This window comes from Podarcis erhardii (genome assembly GCF_964252035.2).
Source record: "Podarcis erhardii genome assembly, chromosome: 15".
NCBI lineage: Eukaryota > Metazoa > Chordata > Lepidosauria > Squamata > Lacertidae > Podarcis > Podarcis erhardii.
The window spans coordinates 13,029,749-13,048,347 of NC_138505.1; the positions used below are offsets into that span (position 1 = coordinate 13,029,749).

At 46.0% G+C, this 18,599-nt stretch overlaps 1 protein-coding gene across 14 annotated transcripts in view; it reads right to left on the minus strand.

The window, feature by feature from the left end:
* The window catches only part of MARK2 (microtubule affinity regulating kinase 2), a 109,859-nt gene that overhangs the window by 29,811 nt on the left and 61,449 nt on the right, over positions 1 to 18,599 (minus strand). For all 14 annotated transcript variants that reach the window (XM_081842920.1, XM_081842910.1, XM_081842922.1 and 11 more), the window contains exons 2-3: positions 9,211 to 9,390; positions 4,046 to 4,099 (exon numbers count right to left, since the gene is read on the minus strand). In XM_081842920.1, coding sequence (XP_081699046.1) covers positions 4,046 to 4,099; positions 9,211 to 9,390 — 234 coding nt within the window. The remainder of the gene's footprint in view (positions 1 to 4,045; positions 4,100 to 9,210; positions 9,391 to 18,599) is intronic.

Here is an 18,599-nt window from a genome sequence, read left to right on the forward strand (position 1 = left end):
TAGATGTTGAGGACTCTGACATGTGAGGGGAGGACAAGATAGTGATGGGCTCTGAAGATGAAAAACCATCCCAATCTTGGGGAGGGGTCAGCACCCTGCTCTGCCCTGACTCCCAGTATAGCTCCACCTCCATGCTGCAACCTTGAGGGCTGCATTTTAGCTTCCGTGTTCTTGAATGGAGTTGCAGAGCTTATGCACACACAGGTAAAAAAAACCCACCAGCATAGTTGGGGGAAGGAGGAGCCCTACAAGCACGCTGGCTGCATGAGTAGTTTCTGTAAGACCCTAGACACTGCCTGCCTGGCCCTGCTGGATTTCCAATAATTCAGTTCCCTCGGCTTTGAGTCCACAGCAATTAAGTAGCTGGTGAGATCCCCAATGACCGTTCCTGGGAAGAGCTCTATAAATTACTTCTGAAACCAAGAAGGCGAGGAGGAGGCGTCTGGGAGATATGGCAAAGCTGGCAGCCCACTAGACAGGCAGATGTCTGCCCAGGCTGCCAGCAAGGAGGCTTCTGGGCCAGGTGCACCGGATGCCCAACCAATGTAAGCAGAAAGCACTTTTGGCTCAAGAGGGGGATGCAGCTGACAGGTGTTGACAGAACATTGCACATACGAGACGTTTTCCTGATTGGCTGAAATCTGGCTGCTTGGGTGGGGCCTGTGGCACTGAGATAGAGGATTATGAGGAGAGGAACAGATGAAGACCCCTGCCGGACCAGGACAAAGACCCATCTCTGCACTCTGTTCTTAAAGCGGCCAACCACATGCAAGCAAGACCCTAGTGCAACAACAACTCTCCCCACTTATGATTCTCAGCAACCGGTTGCCTCTGAGAGTGGAGAGAGAGAGAACATAGCCGTTGTGGCCAGCAGCCACTGACAGAAGCCTTAGCCTCCAGGATTTTGTCTAACTTGAACAACACTTTGCCTAAGGCCCAGCATAAGCACCAGCTCCACACTCTTCCTCCGCCCACCTGGGCAGTTGCAATGATGCCTTTCAAGGCACCTCCCGGTCTGCAGAGCAGCACTGTGGGGGAATGACTGGCATCTTTGCAAGATGGTTGCTAACCAGCGAGAGGTTAACCACAGGAAGGCCTGAACTGTTTCAAGTGAGCCCACACCAGTGCAAACAGGAACTGCCCTCCTGGGCAGCCATCCTCTCTCAAGTACATTGAGCATGCTGGTCCCCATCCATCATCCTGAGGAAGAAAGCTATAAAGGGTTTCTTTCGGGGGAAGGGTTTTGAGAAAAACCCATTGCAGCTGACAGAGAGAGGGAGGGAGAGGGAGAGAGAGGGGGGGGATTTATCTTTGCAGCAACATTCCTTCCTCTCGTGGAGGAGTCCATGTGCTTGTGACACCTACGCAGTCCAGGCGCCTGCGGTGGGAACAGCAGAAGGAACATTTGGGAAGCAACATGGGGACGGCTACCTTGCTACCAACAGAGCAGCATGCATTATAGAAAGAAAGAAAGAAAGAAAGAAAGAAAGAAAGAAAGAAAGAAAGAAAGAAAGAAAGAAAGCTGCAATCTCCAGTCTTCAGTAATGCATCTCTCTCCTGTGCTGGCTGAGGGAGTGAGAGCAAACCATTCACCTGAAACAGGTATGGGGAACCTGTGGCTCTCCAGATGTTGCTGACTGACAACTCCCGTCATTTCCAGACCACGCTGGCTGGGGCCGATGGGGAATGGGAGTCCAGCAATTTCTGAAGGGCTCCACAGGCCTTTCCATCACTGGCTTAAAGCAATGCCAGAGGATATGCAACTTGATCTCTTTTTATTTTTCATTACTGAGTCTTATTACACAAAATGCCTTTTTCAGACAAAATATGGTATAGTTTGTCCCATCCTAGGCTGGGTGGTGGGTGGGACAGAGATCAAGACAAGAGCAGGGAAGAAATGGAGAGAGGGGGGTGTCTGCAATTGTTTCAGGAATATAATCTTATTATTGATTTTATAATGTGAACCCCCATGGTATTTTTTCCTCAATGTTGGTGGTCTAGAAATTTTTGCAAGCAATTGTTAATAGCAACACAAGTGTCAGGATAAGGGGCAATGAACTATACTGAGTGAACTATACTGACCCACAGCCAAGCCACTAGCTTTGGGTGCACTCTGTGAACTAGAAGGGATAAACAACCTTTTTTTAAGAGGTAGGGAGAAGAGGGGAAGCAAAAATCCTCAGAATAACAGCACTTCACATGGGGAGGCCATGCTCTGAAGTTTACAATACAGCTGCCACTAGAAACCTAAAGCCTCAACTAATACCCCAGAGCTATTCTCAGCAGGACACTTCCAAGCACTGGGATCGGCATGCAATGCCCATAAATTTGGTCACTGGTGAAGGCTGGGAGAAAAACCTTTGACCCTCCTGGAGTTTATTCTCCCTGCAATGTTTTTGCTGCTTCAAGTTTGCTCTCAATTGCAGTCACAGCATACGGGGTTGGTCACTTTGTGGCCTCTTTAAGCTGTTGCGAGGGCCAGCCTCTTGTGGATAGAACAGGCTTCTCTTGGCAAGCCAGCCACCACCACGAAGCCTCCAAAGCAGAACCAAACTGCTCAAGGGAAGCAATTCCATGCTGGTCTGCTGCCGGGGAAAGAGAGGTCAAGCCCCACCTTCAGCCACCAGCAAGCTGAAAGGCAGTGCTGAAAGCTTCAGCAGGTGGGAAGGCAACGCAAAGCAATCTGGGCTGGAGAGGGAAGCTTCTGCTCTGAGATCCAGGGAGCTGCTGCAGAAACAGAAAACCCAGCTGGCTCGCTCAGCCTTTTGTTTACAAGGCCGCGTCAGCAGCTGCTGCTGCCACTGCCAAGCAGAGTCGCAGTGGGACTGGCTGGCTGTGTCAGGCCCGGAATCAAACAGGACCCAAAGTCCAACTGGCTCTGTGGTCATCACTTTAACCACTGGTTGCTGCTGCTGCTGACAGGTGCAATGTCTGCAGGCTGTGCGCACACCACTGTGGGGACACGGCAAGGCTAATATTGGGTCTCAGCCAGACACAAGCCCAACTCTGATGAGAGGTGGGGGATTATATCAAAGGGCAGCCAAGTAGAGGAGGAGCAGCTAAGATGCTTCTCTGAGCTGACAAAGGGTGCAGATGGAGAGAAATGGGGAGGGGAGGTGGAGGAGGACAGATCAGTCTGCGCTGAATTGCTTGCTCTCTGGCCTTACCTTTTATCAGGCTGAAAAGTTTTCCCCAAATGCAGGGAGGAGGAGGAAAAAAGGTAAACAGCGCCTCTACCATCTGTACAGGGTTAAATGTTTTGATATAGGGTGGAGATGTGTAACCCCTGCCCCCAATTAAACCCACCAGACAACCTTATATGGCGCACCAGGCTCTTTTGGCTAAGTCAGACTCACCTGGCCTAAGCATGACACCATATGTGATGCCAAGTGCAGGGCCAGCAAAGATGCGGGGTGATAAGGATCCAGCCCAGCAGATATGGGGCAATGCTGTCAGGGGGTGCCTAGTCTTGGGTGTGGGAGCTTCACTGCCCTGGGCAAAGAATCATGAAGGAGAGAGGGAGAGGATGCAGGAAGCATGCTGAAGGCAAGGGAAAAAAAGAGAACGAAGTGGGCCTGGACAGCTGGGAGAAGAGAAAGGGAATCCTAGGTTGTCAGCAGATCACCAATTTCAAGACTGGACATTCCCCAGGGACAGGATGTTTATGCAGAGCTCCAAGCTTTGGACATTTTCCATGTATCTCTCATCTCTCCACTATTTCTCCCTGGATTCTTCTACTCCAGCACTCCTTTCCAAAGCTGCCCAATAGCCAATGGCAGTCAGAGCCTCCAATGTTCGGCCACTCTGTGACATCATGGAAACCTCAGCCTATCACTGACAGAGACTTCATCAAACACCAAACCAGTATGAAATCTTTTTGTGCATTTACAAATAAATACAAAGTCCCTACTCTCTCAGTATGTGGAACAAGGAGTGAGCAGCTTCACAAGAGCAAACCCAATGAGATAGCAAAAGCGTGCCACACAATCCTACAATGATCCTCAGTTAAGTGTATAAAAATCAAAACTACCCACACACTCCTTACCTTCTGTAAGCTGGAGGAGTTCAGCTGCGTCTTATCAATTATTTTCACAGCCACCTGGATGGAGGGACACAAAGAAAGGTAATGTTAGTCTGTCTTGTTAACTGATGTATAGGATGCATAACAGGTGACCTGGGCATTTGCTAATTCTCGATGGTACAACACCATTGCGCCCCCAGCCAGGTATGGGAGCTGTAACCGTGTACAGTGGTGACTCACAAGACAAAATTAATTCCGCGAGTCTCTTCGTCTTGCGGTTTTTTCGTCTTGCGAAGCACGGCTATTAGCGGCTTAGTGGATTAGCGCTATTAGCGGCTTAGCGGCTTAGAAAAAGGGGGGGGGGGAAACTCGCAAGAACTCGCCCGACGTTTTGTCTTGCGAAGCAAGCCCATAGGGAAATTCGTCTTGCGAAGCACCTCAAAAGACGGAAAACCCTTTCGTCTAGCGAGTTTTTCGTCTTGCGAGGCATTCGTCTTGCGGGGCACCACTGTATCTGAACACAGGGGCTTCTTTGAAGCATCCCTAGCTTTTTTAAAAAGAATTTTAAGAACCCAAGTCACTCTGGAAGCTCATTTCTGGACACAGGTCAAGTGTAACAGTAATGCTATCAGAGTGGGGCTAATCATTCAGGAGGCTGGCTATTAACCCTGATTGTAAATGTTTTCCACAATTTTGGGGTCTTAGTGCAGAATGTTGGTATCTGCTTCAGGACCAGGTCAGCACACTTCATGGCCACCTGGGCTTGGTTCAGAGATGGAATCAGTAAAGTGTTTGTTTGATTACTTATTCCTATTTATAACTTTTCTTATACCTCCTGCCTTCTCCAAGACTGAAGGTCAGCTGCAAGCTTTTTTGCAGGCGGAGATTTAAACCCAAACCCTGTAGCTACAAGGACACAGTGCTTCTTCAAATTTACACAGCATTTTCCCTGAGCGTTCAAGAGTGCTTTCGCATGCAACATTGCATCAGCAATAGCACAATTGTGCCCATGATGCAGAGGATGCGGCTGACTTAAAGCCATCTCAGGGGTTTGTGGTCAAGGCAACATTTGATCCAGGTCCTCACACCCTCAGCCATGACATCACATTGGCCCTTATATGGACAGTTCCATCTAGGAGGGGAAATCATTCTGCAATGTCTGTTTCAAGCCTAAAGCAGCCACACACACACACACACACACACAGAGAGAGAGAGAGAGAGAGAGAGAGAGAGAGAGAGAGAGAGAGAGAGAAGGCTCATGGTGCATTCCGCTGCAGTTTCCCCAGACACTGTGCTAATAAGACACTCTGGGAGATGTATTGTCTTGAGTGGGTGGATGTTCAAAACACTCCCCATTACACCACTTGCTAAATGGCTGCCTGCACAGCTATTGCTCTCTAGGCAGGCTGTTACAAGGACGGGCAATTAAGACACAAGGCAGAATTTCAGTCTCCTAAACATCTTTCCACGGGTCACTGATCTAGAGACACTATCAAGGAACAGACTTGCATGTACAGAAAGGCAGCTCAGTTTCCAGAACCTGCTGCTGTCACCACTAGGGGTTTTGGGGTGTTAGAAGCTGGGCGGCAGCATACAAGCTATATCCTTCCATCTTGACGTCTCTCAAGTCCAGGGTCCTGCCCTGGATGTTCAAATAGCTGGGCCTTGCATCAGCCAGCAAGGGCAATTCTTACATTTACAAAACAGAAATGCCTGCATCTCCAGGCAGACCTGGCAGACAACAATGTCTGAACCTGCTGCCAGTCAGTGTAGTCAGTACTGAGCTACATGGGCCATTGGTCTGACTCAGTACAAGGCAGCTTCCTATGGTGCTCATAGGTCAAACATGCCACAATCCTATGTAATTTCAATTAGTTGGGTTTGGGGGTGGTGTGTGAGTGAGCATTAAGAGAAACATAGCCAGCAACCCGCAAAACAAGAGATGGAACCAGGCCAGCTGCAACTCCAGTCGATCGGAACAAGGCTGGTAATTGCAGCTCTTGTCAAGTGGCAGGGAATGATTGTAACGAGCACAGGGACTCAAAGCAATATCAGTGCTCCAGTTTCCCCTGGCAAGCTCACACCCCTGCATTTAAAAGACTTCTGATTCCGCTTCATGGAATCCCTAATCATGCACCACACACACACACACACACACACACACACACACATCAAAATTAAAAATTAAAAACCCTGAAAGTCAATTAAAATGCATGTGCAAAGCTAGCTGATTAGGGATAGTTTACTCCAAAACACAACCTTTCACATTTTTAACAGAATTCTGTGCTCCTGTGACAAAACAGAGCAGTGGTGATGGGGGGGGGGTGTAAGCAGGAAGATGCAATGTGAAGGATGCACAGGAGTAACTAACAGACATTCGTGCAAATTACAGAAATGACAGGCCCTTTGCAACCACTGCCCTGCAGGCCTTTTAAAGTACCTCCATAAATAGAGGACTAAAAGCCTGGTGTTTGTGTGTGTGTGTGTGTGTGTGTGTGTGTGTGTGTTTTGAGAGAGAGAGAGAGAGAGAGAGAGATATTCTGGCAAATGCTACACCTAGGAAAAAAATTCAGGAGGAACAGCATTCCATGACGCTAGGGCAAGAGGCGTGACAAAGTCACTAGTTAAAAGAGCCCTGTTAGGTACGAAACTAGGCGCCCCAGTGTAACTTCAGAGCTGTATCAGACATGACCAGTCAGTTGTGGAAAGCTCTGATCAGCAACTAGAATTTCTCAAAAGCTGCTTTAAGATGGGAATGAGGAAGCGGATGCACCTACAACTCACTCCCCCTTAAAGAAGTGGTGGGTGGGTGGATGTTTGGCACCAGGAACTGCAGGAATCTAACTGGGAAGCACCAAAAGTCGAGTATCTGTGGTTTCACTCACCGCTAAGACTTTAAGCCAACAGAAAGCCTTTAGGGTTATAGCCAATGGAAATTAATTGATCTAAGTTCATCATGCCCATTAATCTCAATGGGTCTACTCTGAATACAACAAATACTGAATACAATCTTTAATCTGAGGCCTAGTCTACACATGCAGCAGAATATGGAGTCAGACCACTGATTCATCTGGCTCAGAATCAAGCCATGGTGTTCCAGGGTTTTGGACAGGAATATTTACTAGCAATGCCAGGTACTGAATCTGGGACCTTCTGCATGAAAAGCATGTGCTCTATCACTGAGCTATGGCCCTTCCCTTAATAAGCAGGAGCAGCCAAACATCTCAGGCTTCCTCCTCTCCAAAGCTTGGAGCCTGGTGCTTATTCTAAGCTGCAGTTCGCCTAATGAAGCCATTTGGCTTCTTCCTTATTTCCCTTCAGGCCTCCCGCAGCCTGCCCTTCCTGCCTGTTACATCATTGAGTGCCTGTCCTGGCAGGAAAGGTGCCAGTATGGCCCTTATCGCATGCTATGTGCGAAAACTCAGCCAGAAGGGGAAAGAACTGGCTATTCCTCACGCAGAGCCTTCCATATGTATGGCACCGAGTCGCCAGGGACCTCAGACAAGAATGCAGGATGTGATGTAGTAGAGGAAGAACAAACAAGGCGGGCAGGTCAGCTTCAGCCAAGCCACTCCTGCTCTCTTCAGTGGAAGCAGGTATTTCCCTCAAGGATCCTCATCAGAAAATTGCCTGCAGCATGTGCTTACTAGCTTCCAGGAAGCTGAGTTTGGCTGCTTGGAAAAATAACCAAGCGTCCAGAAAACTGTCTGCCTCACAGGGCAGCAGATTCCATCTTGATGAGCAATGGGCAGGGGGGACTGCAGATTCTCCCCACACTGGCTGAAATACTCAGGAGGAGAAGGTAGAGAGCATCTAAAAGCTTTGCAAATGGAAAAGCTGGCTTTTTTTCCAAGGCTGCATGTTAGTTCCTCAGAACTAGCCCTGGAAAAAGCTTGGGGTGTGTGGTATGTTCAAAGTGCTTCACTAACAGAAGGGAGTGTGGTACAGTAGACGCAGCATGCCAACGTCTCAAGAGGAAAACCAGTAAAGGCTATTTTGGTACAATGACTTTGGTGTGGTTCAGAGTGGAGTGGGGTTCTCATTTGGACAGGCACTTCAGTGGCCGGAGATAAAGATTTTATTTCAGTAGTATGTTTTTACTGCTAAAATGTGGTTTTAGAAACAAAACAAAATCCATACGCAGTGAGAGAGAATATTTGTTTTTTTAAGATGCAATGTACTGGCTTTAAGCCTAAGAATGGCAATGAGATTTTGACTTGTGCTATTGGGCTTTCCTGTCTCCTCTTACTGCTGCTGCAGCTACGAATGCCACCCCAACCCACCCAGCTGCTTCTGAAGGTTAGGGGACCTCTTCAGAGTTGAAGAATGGTGGAACAGAGACAGTGACAACTGACCCTGCTGACTAACTGCACCTTATGCTCGTTCAAGAGGCTCTTGGGGACCAAGCCGCAGTGCTTATAAAGGTCATCTACCCAGAGCCCTTGTGGATAGGAAGGATTATAAATCAATTTATACATGAGTCAACATATATTACTATGCAGTGAGTGCTGATGCAGCACAGCAGCTAAGGATGGGAGATATATCCATTTAAATCTCAACAAACTCACTAGGTGGCTCACTAGGCCACCCCCTCTCAGCCTCAACCATTCCATCTTTTTTCAGTTAATAACACTGTGCTACCTTACAGGCGTGTTCTGTGGACAATGTAAGGCAAGTTCTTTCAACACTCAAAAAGGCACCACAAAAGTGTTAAGTATTACTGCTGGTGCAGAACTAGCTCTCCTGAGAACCTTGGCTTTTGTTGTTGCTGTTACAAGAGAGGCTTATTTGTAAAGCAAGTTACTAGTCCTCAAGGTTATGGAGGTGTGACAAACACACATTTTGTGTGTGTCTCCCCACTTCCCTTCTTAACCTTTGTACCTCTTACCCGTTCACTCCAGGTATTCATCGGCCTGTCCCTCTCCTACTTCTGCATCCCAGCTGAGCCTAGAAACTCCAAGCCCAACACTAAGATCTATGATAATCAGATCTGAATAAAATTGTGCTTTAACCTAAACCACCGAGACAGGACACAGAAGCCAGCTTTTCTGGTTGCAAAATTTGATTTCCCCACATCTCTCTTTTTAAAAGCATTGTTAGTTGGACAACTAGACTCTCATTCCCTCACATCTTTGGAGGTTGCCTGCATAAGCAAAAGACCCCCATTGCTCTTGCTCTCCCTCTCTCACCTCTTTCCCTGTCAGGACATGCCGTGCCAGTTTGACCTTGGCGAAGTTGCCCTTCCCAATCGTCTTCAACAAGCGGTAGTTCCCAATGTGTGGCTGCTCATCAGCGGAGGTAACTGGGCCGCGGCCTCGTAGCATGTTGGACTTTGTGTTGGGCTTGGACTCCGGATGTCCCAAGGCCGGCTGAGAAGAAATTAAAAAAAAAGTTTGGTTTCTGCAATGTCTAAGCAGTTCTATTCAGTGTCAAAGTTCCCCATTTCCCACTTTCCATTCCCATTCTGGAATGAGAGAGAGAGACAGAATGTCACCCAGTACCTAGTAACAAATACTTATAAACAGCAGTCCTTCAAAAACACCATGAAAGTTACTAGTCTAGAAGAATGTGGAAAAATTGCTCAGTCTGTGCAATGTATATACTGCGTTGCAAAATTTATTAGGCACAGAATTTGTACTTTAAAAATCCATAAAGTAAACACAACCCTACCCTCTATCACCCTACAAAACCTCCCCCATTAACCAAAGCTGCCCACAGTATATTCAATGAGATGACCAGCTGGGCAGCTGAAAAGTAGCATCCAGGGGTGATACCCCAACTCAAAACTCTAGCTGGGAAAAGATCCAGGATGCTATCAGTTCGAGGAAGGGAGCACAGCTGCTGTACAGGCTGACTCTTTGTGGATCGCAGCTCAAAACAGCCATTTCCAACACACCCTCAGGCAGACACAGGCTGACTGAGGATCTAGGATCTTATTTGCAGGGTTTATAGAAAGCCAAAGAGCAAAGCATGCTCAGAAATTCAAGGGATGTCTCACCCAGTTGTTGTTTAAACATGCAGTTGAGGCCACATCCCCTAAGGAAATGACACTGCCCGCTTTACCTTGCTTATCACATTCACCCTGCCATAACCATCCCCAATTCACACATAGGGAAATAAAACTGAGAACATGCAAATTTGGTTCAGGCCATTCAAAGGCATAGCTGGGAACCAGAAGTATCTGAGCTGCGGCTCCCATTTTCTAATATACCACAGATGGAGAAGCTGTGGCCATCCAGATGACGCTGAACTGCAACTCCCATTGGTCCCAGGCAGCATAGCCAATGGTGAGGAATGATAGGATCTGTAGTCCAGCAACACTGGGAGGGCCACAGGCTCCCTATCCCTAGGCTATTTTACTTTATATATTTGAAGGATTTATCAGCCCGTCCTTCATCAGTACAGATACCAGGGCAGAGTTCGCACAAAATTAATAACCAGCATACAGAGATAAAACAACAGACCAAGCTCAGCATTGTAAGAAGCTGCCTTATACAGAATCAGACCACTGGTCCATGTACAGTCAGTACTGTCTACACTGATTGGCAGCAGCTTTCCAGGGTTTCAGAGAGAGGAAACCCTCAGACCTACTTGGAGATCCCAGGGACTGAACCTTGGACCACTTGCCAGATGCTCTACCACTGAGCTATGACCCGCCCACAAAAGTAAACTAAGATTCTATTCTTCGTGGGTCTGAATGGAGGACTGTAATTATACAGGAACCTAGGAAACTGACATATCCTGAGTCAGACCACTGTTCCACCAAGCTCAGCATCGCCTATGCTGACTGGCAAGAGGATCTTCAAAGTGTTAACTTGATGTCAAAATAACTATGTTGGCGTTTGCAAGAGGATTGTATTCCACAAGAGGTGCCATCACAAAGAAGGCTCTGTAAAGCAAGTTTTCCTAGGAGTGGAACATGGAGAAGTACTCCACACACCCAATTAACAAAGCAAGAGAAGTAAAAAGAAAAGGAGAGATAGTCCTAAGGAGCTTGCAGTCAAAACAATCTCCGCTTCCATCTATTCCACCTACCAAACTTCTCCCCAATCCTATTTCCGAATCTGTCCTCAAAACTGAAACCTCCAGAGCTCCATCTCTGGATGGCCTTGCCAACCACACCTTTGGGTCCAGAGCCCCCCATCAAAGAACTTGCTTGCAACTTCTCCCAAGCTAATTTCATCTCACACAAGGGCAGAAGTTAGCTTTTGGGGGTGGGTGGGTTTTTTAGAACCACCATACTAAATGAAAAGAGTTCAAAGACAATCAACAGAATTTCAAAATCAACAGTGCTTTATATGAGTGTGTTTGATTCCTTCCACTTTTTGTCATCCTATGTGAAGCCACTGGCACAGGGCATTTGTTTGCACTCTTCTTAGCAAGAGGAAACAGCACTCTGTTTGCACTCCAATGACTGCAAGACGTATTCCTGACTTGACAGTGACTAGAGAGGACAGTCCTAGCTGCAGCAAGTAGTAGGGAGCACGAAGACTCACCCAGACTTGACAACATGCACATTGACTGAGGACAGCATTTCACAACACTTCAGGGTGGGGGTGTGTGTTGGTTTTTTTTAAAGTGGTTACAGGATAATTGGACTATGACTTAAAAGTGCCTGATTGAGACCAGGCTGAACATGCCCACAACATTCCCATTGGCCAGATTTTCAACCCGTTTAAAAATCATGACCGCTGAAATGCAGCCGTGCAAATCTCTGCACCTTAGAGCAGGTCTTGAATTTTGTGCAGTGAGCCTGCAGATGTGCAGAATGCAGACAGGCCTGGCAAAACGGAAAAAATGCTTTCTGCTCTGGCACTGCACCCCACATTTGGCTTGCTTTCCCAAGGACACTCTGGGCTGTTGCTCTCTTGGGCTCACTGCAACAGCTGAGCCACCATTCCAAAAGGCACCCTGGAGGAGCAGAATCAAACACTGCATCACTCATTTATAATTTACACTCACGTCTGGGTACGGAAGGAGGAAAAGGAACACAAAACATTGACAACAACCAAATCTCGACTCCTGAGAGCAGGACTAGAGGCATGGGGACTTCACGTGACTGCACCTTCAGGGGAACCTATTCCGTAGATATAAAAAGGTGGCTGCCACTAAACAAGCAGCATTCAAAACTCCCATTGTTCTGGGCGCGTTTTGTGACAGGGAATTTCATAAACGCAAGCAGTTTCTGAGCTCTGGGCACAGTACTGCACCTAAGATTTCAGATTAAAATTGCCACTGTTACTTGGAAGTAAATCCCAACCAAGTTCAACAGGGCTTCCTTCCAAGTAAAACGTGCATGGATTGGGGACCTGAAAACTTTCTTTTCTTTTCTACCCAACATGTTTTGTTTAGGTTTCAGATGCCTTGTTTAATGCACTTTTAATGTATGCTGTGCTTTTAATTTGAAATATACTAGCCAGTTAGTTGTGATGATTTAAGAAATGCATGCTAAAGTGTTATCTACCTCAGACTCTCACAGTGATGCTTAAAATCAAAACCAATTTTGGAGTAGAATCACTGAAGACTTAGGTTTGCGAACTGGACACTCAAGGCGAGTGTCTCTGCCATCAGTTGTATAGGGCTTTAATATGTGCTAATTGTGGTGCCAAAAAGATACATTTATGTGAAGGAAAGGGGGTGCAGGGAGAATCCAGGGCTTGTATGCAGAGTGGAAGGAAAGGAGGACCTTTTTCTGCCTCCCCACTTCCAGCTACTCTCTGAATACTGGAGAAGAGACCCTCTTAAGAATATTAGGGGGGTGGGCAGGGGAAGGACTAGACCATGTGAAAAAGGAACGTAGTATTTTAGCTGCAGTTCATTCATTTTCAGCTTTGTATTCTTGTAATAAAAAAGTGTGCCTAGACATTCCATTATGGCGCCCATAACCTAGGTTTAAGGTGCCATTTAGCTCTTAGCTTTCATATCTAAGTTTCTAACACTGTAAAAAAGTTATCCTAAAGGGAATCTGGTGGAATAGGAAGCTGCCTTATACCAAGTCGGACCTTTGATCAATCTAGCTCAATACTGTCTAGGCTGGCTGGCAGTGGCTCTTCGGGGTTTCAGACAGGAAGACTCTCCCAGCCCTGACTGGAGATGCTACTGGGGATTACATCTGGGGCCCTACCACTGGGGTTCCACCCATTCCCAATCTCAAGCAAAATTATGGTTCTGTGAAATGAGCAGTGCAGTGGGAGCCCCACAGGCAGAAAATGGAAAGCAAAGGTCACCTTAACTAAGTTAAAGCAAGGATGGGAAATCCATTTCCCTCCAGGTGATGCTGAAGATTGGCCATGCTGCCTGGGACTGATGGGATCTTTAGTCCAACATCACCTGGAGGTCACCAAGTTCCTCCATCCCTGCAAGAGAGCAGCAGAGCCATGTTGTGGGGTTGATGTTTTCCGATGGTAATAAATCTGCGCTCTCTCTCTCTCACTCATGCTAAAATGGATGCTTATACATTACCAAACTGAACTGAAAAGTTTTAACTTTCATGTATGACAACTTGGGATCCATATACTGTACATGAATGAGGCCCTCTCTCTGTATTAGCCTGCCTGTGCATTAAGATCACCAGGAAATGCCTTTCATGTAGTTCTGCTGATAAGACGTGGCTCAGTGTGTGGTTACATCGCACGGGGCCTTCTCCATGACTGGCATTTCAGCCACAGAATTCCCTCCCTCCTGAGGTATAACAGGCATCCTCAGCTGGTCATCTTTTGATGTGGATTAAAAAGGTACCAATTCTCTCAGGCTTTTGCTGGAAACTGATGTGATGCTGAACTGAAGGCCGTTTACTCTGAAGCTTCTGGGATTTTAATTTTTTTGCATTTTAACTCTATTTTAAATGTTGCTGTGATTTTATTTTATAGGCATTTATCAGTTTTGTAAACATCATGAAATTGGTGGGTGGGATACAAGTGCAAGTATTAAGTATGTTTATAGCACCTGTTTATTACATTTCTCCCATCTTTCCTCCAAGAAACTCAAGGTGGCGCTGAACATGGTTCTTCCCTCCCTCCTTGCTTAGAAAAGCACAAACAAATACAGATCAAACAAACCAAACAATCCTAACTGATAAGGTACATTGGCTCAGTTAACAGTGCCTTTTAAAGCGTTAGTGAATCGTTTCCTTTGTTGCTTGCAGCTTTCCTTCCAAGTAAAAGAAGGTGGAGGGTTTGAAGCAGGTATTTCAATTTCCCTCCAAACACTTCCTTTAGCATGCTGAGGTAGTGCACTTTTTTGTTTTGAGTCCAGATGAGTTTAATCTTTGTCCCAATACATTTAAAACAGCTGCTTTTAAAAGAAAACTTTCCAAGGAAGTCTTTTTTCCCTACCTGTCCCCTTATTACTTCAATTATCCTCACAGCCCTGTGAGAGAATGTCACTACCCTCACACTGGCATTATGCAGCAGTGTAACGTTCCAAACCAGTTTCAAAGGCCGCCCCAGACACAACACATTGCAGTAACCCAAAGAGAAGGTTTACAGGGCGTGGAACACTGAAGCAAGGATCTCTTTTGGTCCCGGTACAGTCATGCCTGGCGCAGCAGCCTCAGCTAGAACAAGGTACTCTGAGCCACGGAGGGCATTGTGACAAAGACGGAACAATGAGCACCTCAACTATGAACCGCTCCCCTTTTAGGGGAGAGTATAGCCTCCTGCTGAACAGGTTGAACACCATTCACCAGCGCAAAAGTGGACTAACAGTACCTCTGCCTTGTCTGGACTGAACATCAGTTTATTGGCCTTCCTCCACCCGATTACCATGCCTAGGATTTAATTTAGCATATCCACCATCTCAGCCAATTAGATAAATAAGAGAAATAGAGTTAGGTGCCAGCTGCATTCCAAATCCCTAAATGATCTAATGTAGTACAGGTTGTGCATCAGGATTCAGGCAAATCCTGGGGATATGTCTGTATGGGGGGGGGTGTCCTTGGCTTGTCAGAGGCAAAATGAAATCCGTATGAGGTGGCACAGGTTGAAGCAAGACCTCCTGTGATGCTTTGGTGATCCAAACAATAGCAAAAAGTTGCAGAGAAAGTGAAAGTAAGATCCCTAAGCTTTCCATAACATGAGGTGTGGTGTGGTGAAGGAACAGAGAGCAAACAATAGAGAGGAAAGAGAGTTGAGGGAGAGCTCCACTGTGACTGATATGTTTAGACATCAGAGGGAATAATTTTGTCTGAAAAATGAATCCCTTTTAGTTCTCTCCACCTTGAATCAACTTTAAAAATATGGCTAGTACAAAAGCCCCTTGAGCTATTTGCCTGCAATTTGGTAGCCTTTTTTCACTAAATATGGGCTAGTTTACCTGCAAATTCCATTGACTTTGGTCAAAAACAAAGAGAAGTTACAGCCTTTAAAAAACAAAAACCCAAATCCTATGAGTGAATGGGAGGTGATGGAATGAAATAGACTGAGATCCTGAATCAAATTGGGCAGCCCACAAAGCATCACAAACTGGAGCAGACTATTTTCTCAAGTACTGACTTGAGGCCCAAATGTTATGATCAGTAAGCACACTTGGTGATTTGATGTTTATGTTACCTGAAGCCTGAATGCCACAGAGTTACAGAGATACCCACAACACCACTTCTGTAAGCAGCTGCTACACAGATGAGTAAAACTACAGAAGAGCAGTGCCACCCACACCCAATTTTGACAAGCTCTCCAGAATGATACCATGATTGATTGAGGGATCAAAAGAATCAGTAGGGTTGCACCTCCATCTCACTTTGAGCAAAAGTCATGCTACAGAGTGACCCAGGCAGTTTTATTGCTAAAACCAAGCCAAAACCTCAACTGAAATGGACCTAGAAAATGAGTTTCATCTAAGAGTGTCTGGAGACGGCTGGCAACTACTGCTTGAACACTATGTCCGGGAAGGGAGTGTTAGCAATTGGCCCACAGTTGTTCAGAACTTCTGGGCCCAATGAAACTTTTTAGGAATAGTAACACTATTGTCTGGGAATAAAGGAGGCTGGGAATACACCCTCTGTTAACAAGGAATTTGCTACTTCCTGCACTCAACCAGTCACCCCCCTCTCTGCTTGATGCAGTTAGCTAGGATAGGCAAGGGCCACATCCAGAGGTCCTAAAAGGTAAAAGTTATCCAGCAAGACAATTGTGAGGTCCGAAAATTGGTGGATACAGGCAATTTTGTTCTCAAAGTCTCTTGCAAACACATCACAAAGAACTACAGTACTGGGATTCCACCAAATCTATCAAATCAGATTTCAAAAGACTCAAAACCATTTGGAAAAGCTCCACAGGATGGCTTTGTGGGAATGCAATTATGGTGTAGAAAAATGGCTACTTCACCATCACTACAGAGAAGGCTTGATAATTAGCTCTTGTGTTCAGTCGGACTCATCATGAAATCTTATCCAGATGTGTTCATGCAATTTTTCAACCTGCTTCAATGCCCTCAGCTCAGGTGTAGGGTTCAGCTTAGCTCGACAACCACTCGAGTAATCTCTGCATTCCACAGAGTAACCAGGAATTTGAAAGAACTGCCAATCAAACCAGCCAGAAAACTAACTAGATTCCATCACAATTCATTAACCTCTAGTACCCACCCCCCTTGTAGAGGGGAACAGTTGCTATAAGCCATAAACCTCAACAGGGAGTGATCTGACTATGAAAAATACTGTATTTTTCGCTCTATAAGATGCACCTGACCATAAGACACACCTAGTTTTTAGAGGAGGGAAAACAAGAAACAAGAAAGCAACTCAAAGCCTCTTGAGTGAAGAGGTAGGAGTGCTCCCGCTGCACTCAAGAGGCTTTGCGTGGCTATCCCTGAATCCAGAAGAGCAAGATCCTTCTTGCTCTTCTGGCTTCTGGGATAGCTGCGCAGCCTCTTCAGGGCAGCGAGATGAAGGCTCCCCGCTGCCCTGAAGAGGCTACGCGCAGCTAAGCCAGAAGCTAGAACAGTGAGAGGGAGCGCTGCGCAGCGATCCCTCTCGCTGTTCTGGCTTCTGGGATAGCTGCGCAGCCTGCATTTGCTCCATAAGATGCACACATATTTCCCCTTACCTTTTAGGAGGGAAAACGTGCGTCTTATAGAGCGAAAAATACAGTGCGTTGATGTACAATCTTTCACTTTCAGATCACCATCCTCCTTTCCCGTAGAAAGAAGAAAACTGAGCATCTGTCCTACTACATGGGTTGGTCATGGTCCTAATATATTAAGCAACTCCCAAATACTATGGAACCAGGACTCCATGGGCCAAGTTTGATGAAACTTTGTGTACACCCTTCCCTTATGGTTGAAAGAAACCCCTTTAAAAAAAAATCCTCTATCTCGAACGGTTTTAATTTTATAGCACTTCAAAGTTTCGTGAAATCTGCATTTCATTCTTTGTCGAGAAAGAGCATGTCTTGCAATAATTTTCACCATCAAAAACTTTTGATTCCATCATGCCCACACACTGAAAATTTAGGTTTTCTAAACCTAGTTTTTCCACCCAAAAAACTACATTTATAATTTTTTAAGGCATTTATAAAATCTTTTGAGTGCTGGTGTATTTTCCCCTGAAATCCTCATCATGTTATTGAACTCTGTGTACAATTCCAAAGAGATCTGATCATTGGGTATGGAGAAAAAAATAAAATGTACACAAGGCCGAGGATCTCAAGAGGGACAGAAATGCAGATTTCACAAAACTTTGAAGTGAGATAGACAAAAAAAAATTTAAAAAAAATTAAGGAGGTTTCTTTCAACCATAAGGGAAGGGTATACACCAAGTTTCATCAAAAATCAGAGACGGTGGGGACGAAACCCCTGTTTTTCACATTGATTTGATGTGTGACTTAACCAAGAGCAGAGCATGGGTTGCCCATCCCTTTCTCTCCTAAATTAGCAGCAAGAGGGGTTTCATCCCAATTCTCCTAGTTTTTTTAAGTCACAGAAAGCACAAGCAGGCTGCTCTCAAAGCAGAAAATGCATCCGTGGAAACCCATGAATATCCTATTTCACTTGTTCCCAGTGTATGAGCTAAGTCTAAGCCACAAGAGCAAGGAGAAGCAAACACGACCATTCACTCTTGTTGACAAAGGTCTGCAGAAAACATGGAGAAGAGGAACCATTTCTGCTGTTGAGACATAGTGGTCTGGTGTGGGGAAAGTGGATAGGAAGAAGTTTTTCTCCCTCTTGTAACACCAGATCCTGGGCCCATTCAATGAAGCTGAACACTGGAAGATTCAGGATAAGAAAAAGTACTAATTCCATAGTTAAACTATGGAATTTGCTCCCACAAGATGTAGTGATGCCTACAGACTTTAAAGGATTGGATACATTCATGGAAGAAACAGTAAGGCTAGCAATAGCTACTAGCCACACTGGCTATCTTCCACCTCCATTGTTGGAGTGAGCCTCAGAATACCAGGTGCTAGGGAATCAAAACTGGTGAGAGCACAGTTGCACTTAGGTCTTGCTTGCTGGGCATTCTGAGAACAGGAAGTTGGACATGGGCCTTGGGCCCAATCCAGCAGCAAGGTTCTTCTTACCTTCAAAGTGCTTGCTCTGTGGAGAAGGCTCACCAGTGTCTCCAACCAGTGGCCTTATGCTAGCA